The 6,718-nt window shown below is 35.6% G+C and overlaps 1 protein-coding gene across 2 annotated transcripts in view; it reads right to left on the bottom strand.

The window, feature by feature from the left end:
• Positions 1-278: 278 nt before the first annotated feature.
• The window catches only part of YES1 (YES proto-oncogene 1, Src family tyrosine kinase), a 47,924-nt gene continuing 41,484 nt past the window's right edge, over positions 279-6,718 (bottom strand). For both annotated transcript variants that reach the window (XM_027881736.1, XM_027881737.1), the window contains exons 8-12: positions 6,443-6,622; positions 4,065-4,141; positions 3,588-3,741; positions 2,912-3,043; positions 279-2,134 (exon numbers count right to left, since the gene is read on the bottom strand). In XM_027881736.1, coding sequence (XP_027737537.1) covers positions 1,926-2,134; positions 2,912-3,043; positions 3,588-3,741; positions 4,065-4,141; positions 6,443-6,622 — 752 coding nt within the window. In that variant the 3' untranslated portion in view covers positions 279-1,925. The remainder of the gene's footprint in view (positions 2,135-2,911; positions 3,044-3,587; positions 3,742-4,064; positions 4,142-6,442; positions 6,623-6,718) is intronic.

Here is a 6,718-nt window from a genome sequence, read left to right as displayed (position 1 = left end):
CAAATAAATTTTCATAAACATACAAACTCTTTTGGAGAAGTTTTATAATACACAACCATTTACAATGAACACGTTCATTAAGTTAGTGTTTTATTCCTTTACTATACAAGTGTTATTACAATGAACTGTTCCATTCAGTAATCAAAAATCCATACAATGCCAGTGTCATTTTTGGCATTTCTTGTTATGACTGTAGTAATACATAAACTCATATGATTGTGTTATTAATTTTAAAATATTTAGAAAAATTAAAATTCCATCATATTTTTGGGGTTTTCTGATTTTTTTTGTGTGTGTGTTTTTTTTTTTTTTAATTTTTGTTTTTCTTACATAAAGCCCTTTTAAAATTTGATAACCACAGATGTACAGTTGATGAGTGATGATGAGGGAAAATGAAAAATGATGGCACTGTTCTTACACAGATCTGTTTGGTAGTTGGATTCAATGTAGTGTAAACCCATGAAGAATGCTTAGTACCAGAACTGTATTACCAGCTTTTCTGAAATTCATTTGTTGGATAGCTTTACAATGATAATCTGAATTCCAACCTGGTAGCTAAGTAAGAGTTTAGCGTTTCAAAATTAAAGTACATAAGCTTGATCAGAAATTCAAGAACCTCATGCAAATTGTCGAGTAAAAGACATGACGTTATTGCTTGATATGTCAGTAGCCAAAGAAAGTAAATCCAGATGTAGTGTCAGCTGGGCTGAATGCCAGCAAATTTCATTATTTGGACAATATTAAATATATTTTATCCCTTTAGTTTTTAAACTTTCACATTTTCTTTTGTTTATTTCTAGTTAAATAATTCTGTAGGAAGGGCAGAAGTAGGAAGAGCAACTGTGTGTGTGTCTTAATAGTCAAGAAAAGCAAAAGTGCAATCAAATCCCTGAACCAGTGACAGATAACATTTGAGGCACCCACCCTTGTTAACACAAAAAAGCCACATACAACAGTACCAAACGTGTCTCTCCAAAAGGACTAGAGTGGTCATTTACCAGCTTCATTCTTGCTTTCCTGGTGAGCTTTGTTCAGGTAGTCTTCCCATACAAAAGCTCTCTGTTGGATTAGAGCTTAGAAGATTAAAGGCTTTCCCCCCCTGATTGTATTACATAGCTTCAAGTTCAAATATCATCATACTTTATCAACACAATTTTATAAAATATTACCTCATTTTCTAGTTACCTTCATTATTCTTAATTAGCTATGCAGAAAGAAAAAAGAAAAATCTCTCATGCTACTTTCCAGTTATATTAATACAAGTATTACCACAGTGCATTATGCTCTCTAATTTCACTATTGAGGCCTACCATTTAGATCAAGTTTCTCATTCACTGTTCCAATTTCTCTTTTAACCTGCCTACCCTAATTAAGTCCATGCAAGAGGAAGCTTAAATATCAAGACTACATATCAAATACAGTTGTACCATCTCTTTTTTGAGGGGGTGGAGGGCACACACATGTAATTTTAAACACAGGGAGTTTTACAGAACTGGAATAGAATTGCTTGGTCCCACAAAGTTCTTCTGCTTTAAAAATGCCTTACCCCAAGGTCACTAATTCCAGACAATTTCCTCTTTAGTAGAATGATTAGCAAATGTTGGGAAAATAAAGGATTTGAAACATTGGTTTTTCTGCTATTGTTCACACCAACACTCATCTTTCTGCCCCTTATTTTCATTAAGCTTCCTTTGGACCCTGAAAATAAGTTGGGAAATAGGAAAAAATAAAAACTTGTCATTGGTAAATTAGAGTATAACACTTTAAAAGTGGTTTTGTGCAACTGCATTATGAAATTCCAGTTTGCCATTAAGAGCATGCAAAGTAGCGAAGATTTTCTTTCCTGTAATTCCTTAGAGACTTCAAGAATTCTTTGCAAGTCTTTTACATTTGGCAGATTTGTGCATGATATATAGACTGTTGGCTTATAAATTGTCTCCAGGCTGGTACTGTGGTTCTGTAGCAGTAAAGTAGTCCTCCAAGAAAGACTGTATATATTCAAATGTTGGTCTCTCATCAGGGTCCTTCTTCCAACACAGTTTCATTAACTCATGGAGAGACTCTGGGCAGCCTTGTGGACAAGGCATCCTATATCCACGTTCCACTTGCTCCAGAACTTCTCGATTCACCATCCCTAAAACGAAAGCATTTTACCTCTGAATGACACTATGCAAAGAACAGTTTCCCAAAGCTTTTTAAGTGTCTCTCCAGCTGCAATACATGTGGATCTACCAGAACAGAACCTTTAATGAACTCACTTTATAATTAATGAATTTTTTACATTGTGCATTAAATACATTTCCTGAAAATTATTTCAATAATTATTCAAAATTTATTTCCATATGTATGCTTTCTAAACACTTTCCCACTGCTTTGAACCTGTCCTTTCAAAAAGGAGACTTAAGCACAAATACCTTCTGTTTGTCTTAGGTTCCACTCAAAGACCACTTAATTTGAAATCAAAATGAGAAAAAGACACTTTATAAGCCTAACAGAGCTGCCTTACAAATTCCAGTCACAGCAAAATATCTATTGAAATATGTTTAGTTTCAAAAACTGGTTTAGCGGGTTCATTCTACTGATGCTCACTGCAGCCTGGGAAAATGCCAAGAGTAGAAATACCATGAACAGACAGATAAGAAAACATAAGGATATACCCACTAATCTGAAACAAACTATCAGTCACACATAAAAATGCTACTATCTTAAAGCACTTCAAAAGATATGTGATAGTTAATCTGCCCATAAAACAAAGTAGCTTTGTGAACAAAGGAACCAGTGAGGCGTGACTTAGTTTTTGTGTCTGCTTGTCAACTGTGGACTCTGAATGAAGGCAAAAAGTACAAAAGGTAACTTCAGAAGCATACAGTACAACAAAAGAAAGAAAAATCTATTAAGCTTTTCCCTTTACCTGGATATGGCACTCTCCCCTTTGTTACCAGCTCTGTCAGTAAAATTCCAAATGACCACACATCCGACTTGATTGTAAACCGACCATACAATGCTGCTTCTGGAGCAGTCCACTTAATTGGAAATTTAGCTCCTATAAACATTGGAAAGAGAGACACTCGATTTTTATCTTGGTAATGGGCAATTTGCTTACACTGCAAAATATTTAAAAAAGAACACTGAACTCAAAACATTTTTACCTTTTAGTTTTATTGAGAAAATTTGAGGCGCTTTAGTATTTTCGCATTTCTCAAACTAGGGCAGCAACTACTGGCTACAATTTCTGGAAACAGTGAAGACATCTGAGATTCTTAATTAAATAGGTTTCAGAAAGTGAACCTGATGAGCAATCTCTCTGGAATCTCATCTCTCTTCAAACTGTAGCATGTTTTACCAACCAAAAACAACTAAAAACACTTTTTGAGAACATAAACTGCCAGATAATTTTGAATAATAAAAAGTTTACTAGGATTGCACTTAGGTGAGGGGGTCACCTAAACATAGCTGTGAAAGTCCATTTAAATGCAGAATCTTTATTAATGAAGACAGAATATACAGACATGTTCTGCTGAATGTAATAGTTCTCTGCCATTTGAATGTAACAGGTCTTATTTATTCAGTAAATAAATTGGCCTTACCTTGTCTTGCAGTGTACTCATTGTCCTCTATTAACCTTGCTAAACCAAAGTCTGCTATTTTACACACAAGATTGTCTCCTACAAGAATGTTAGCTGCCCGGAGATCCCTGTGGATGTAGTTCATCCTTTCAATGTAAGCCATGCCATCAGCAATCTTAAAAAGAAAGTGTTATTAAAGGTTATTTCTCATGACGTTATGCATTTCTCCCAAGTATTAAGCTGTACCCCTTTATTTTAGTTTCATTCCCACTCTATAAGCATAGGAAATATAGCTTAGCAAGAGTTTGTGCCAGCACTGATTAGAGTGTGTCTGGCAGTACAGTATCTGCAAATTGGGAACCAGACTGTTTCTTTCTGGACAAACTACAAAGCTACAACAGAAGGTGTAAGACAGAGCAGCATAAAATAGCCAGAGCATTCAATATTTAGTTTAGCTGATATCTCTTCTCTAAGCAAAACATACAGTTTTCTAAGTACCTGAGCAGCCATGTCGACCAGCTGTGGGAGTTTTAAGTATTTCCCTTCCCCTTCTTTAAGGAAGTCTAGCAAGCTGCCTGTAAAAGATGACACATTTGGGGGAATGGGGGGGGGGGAGGAGGGGGCAGGGAGAAGGAATAAAACAAAAAATTAGCTTGACCTGAAAACATAAATGAGATTAATTTTCTAGACATTATGACTGACACATTCACCTCACGAAATCTGTATCTGAAAATCCATCATTTACCAGAATACATAACTCAACGTCTGTGTCTGAAGTTACCTCTGTGCTGATAACTAGTTAGAGCAGTTTTATCCAAGTATTTTGCAAGCCACTTCAATAATTCAGCTAACTAATAAAACAGGCTGCTGCTTGATGATTATACAGAAATACGTTAGAATTTTTCCAGTGTTACTGGTATTAATACTCTTCCTAGCTGGACTTCCTTCCACAGTGAGATTTATAATCACAGAACAAAAAACCTCTATCCCTTACTTAAATTCTTTTGCCAGTCCCAACTATATACCAGAAAAATTATCCTGAAATTGTTGCTTTTATTTTGTTGCTTTTTCTTCCTTACAGAGGAAAACAAAACTAACTTCCATTCTTTACGGTATATTATTTTCTCCCATTTATATAATGCAATTGTACCCAGAACATTACAACATGAGCAGTATCTGAAATCTGTGCCAAGGATCTGAGCTTAAGACAGCAATCTTTACCTGTGCAGTATATATTTGTCTCTGACACAACAGTTTTCTCTACAGGTGGTATTATACCATGAGATATAGGAACACAACCTCTTTTTAAGAAACTGGTGAAGGCTGATAACTAATCAGTCTTGTCACAGTCAAAATTACAACAACAAAATTACAAGTGTGGCAATGGTCAGGAAAGAAACCACTCAATTGTGTATCCCGCAGTGGATTCATAGCAGTAACCATGAATTAGATTCCTCCAGCGTGACTTTAGTGACTTGCTGTATTTTTGTATTGAAAGTACAAATACAGCAGGCCAGACCCACACTGCTGCTGCTGTTTGCTGTGTGTGTTTTCACAGACTTTTTCTGATCTTGGTTAATGAGCTCAGAGGACCAAAGAGGAGCAAAGATTTCACACTGATTTCTAGTAACCTGTCCACACTGAAAAAAAAATTGGGTACTATGCAGTTCTTACCCACCTCTTTTCCTAGTAAAAGTATAACTATAAATAAAAATAAATTGTTCTACTAGCTTTTAAGTATGAACCGACAAAGAAATTTTACGGGTCTTTCGTAAAATATGAGAAGTTTGTCAAGTGAGAACAGTGAGCAGAAGCTTCCAATGGCATTTTGAATCCATAATTTAGACAAATGTGCAACTATTTTTCCAATTCATTAATCTTGCTTTTGCAAGGTAACCAGTTCTGGTATTAAACCTTGCTTTTCCTTAGCCAGACAATTATAAGTATTTGTTTTCCTGATTGCCTTTTTGAAACCTGATATTTGAACACTGAAAGCAGATTCTGCATGGCAGCTTTAGGCCTGACAGAGATACTGTCTAGTGTTATTTAGTAATAACAACAATGCAGAAGGAACTTTTTAGATTTTCTATTCCCATCTACCTTTTCAAATGTATATATAGCCCTTTAAAAACCCCACCAGAACAGGAAAAAACCAAAAGCATTGATGTATAGCACAGTACTGAACACAACTAGCCACTCTCTTGGACTTAAACATCACTTCTGTATCTTAGGAGGATAGCAAAATTTCTCTGCGAGTTGAACAGAAGTCTGCATTGTATAAAAAATGGAATAATTGACTTGAAAATCTGCTGCTTCTTAACACTAATATCCTTATGATGTTTATTTCTACATTCAGCCTAAATCTCTAAATCCGTATTTCAGCAGCAGGGGGAGGGGGAAATGATATAGAGCAAGGGAAGAAGGATGAAAGACTGAAAACAAGGAGATCTAAAGGAGGGAGTCTGTGAAAAAAAACCCTCAACCTTTTTAAAATTTACTATTACACTGCTGGAAAAGAAACACTAGAAAAACCCAGTGTACTCTGTTGTGAGCATAACCTGTCTACAGGCATAATGATATAATGATATTCCCAGCTATATGATCCAATTGAAATAAAAATGAGGAGAAAAAACCCCCCAATCTCGTACTTGGAAGATTACCAAGGGTGACACAGATGTGCAGAAAAAATCATGCATCCACCCACGATCTAAATCAGAACTGCTTCAAGTAGGTCAAGCGTTGCTCATTTTAATTTAATCAAAATTAACACTTATACTCCAGTCAGCTTAAACCTAACATTAATTAAACATTTAATTTACTGCCGAGGTCTTAAATAATCTTTTAAACATAGCATCTCTAACTATTCTGTCACACACCTTTTGTCATGAATTCAGTGACGATGTAGATTGGTTCCTCAGAAACAACTGCGTATAGCGGAACAAGTTTGTCGTGTCGTAATTTCTTCATGATCTGAGCCTCCTGCAGGAAAGCTTCTGGCATCATTGTACCAGGTTTTAGTGTCTTGATTGCTACTTTTGTGGTTCCATTCCATGTTCCTAAAGGAACAAATCAGGTTTTATTCTCCACTATAATACTGAACAGATTTTCTGCCTCTGTTTTCTTAGCTAACAGAATAATTATAAAGGAAACTG

This window comes from Empidonax traillii, unplaced genomic scaffold (assembly GCF_003031625.1).
Source record: "Empidonax traillii isolate 1590-97213 ecotype Southwest subspecies unplaced genomic scaffold, ASM303162v1 scaffold94:size1391941, whole genome shotgun sequence".
Classification (NCBI taxonomy): Eukaryota; Metazoa; Chordata; class Aves; order Passeriformes; family Tyrannidae; genus Empidonax; species Empidonax traillii.
Note: the sequence above shows the minus strand (reverse complement) of the source record. Positions and strands in the feature narration are given on the sequence as shown.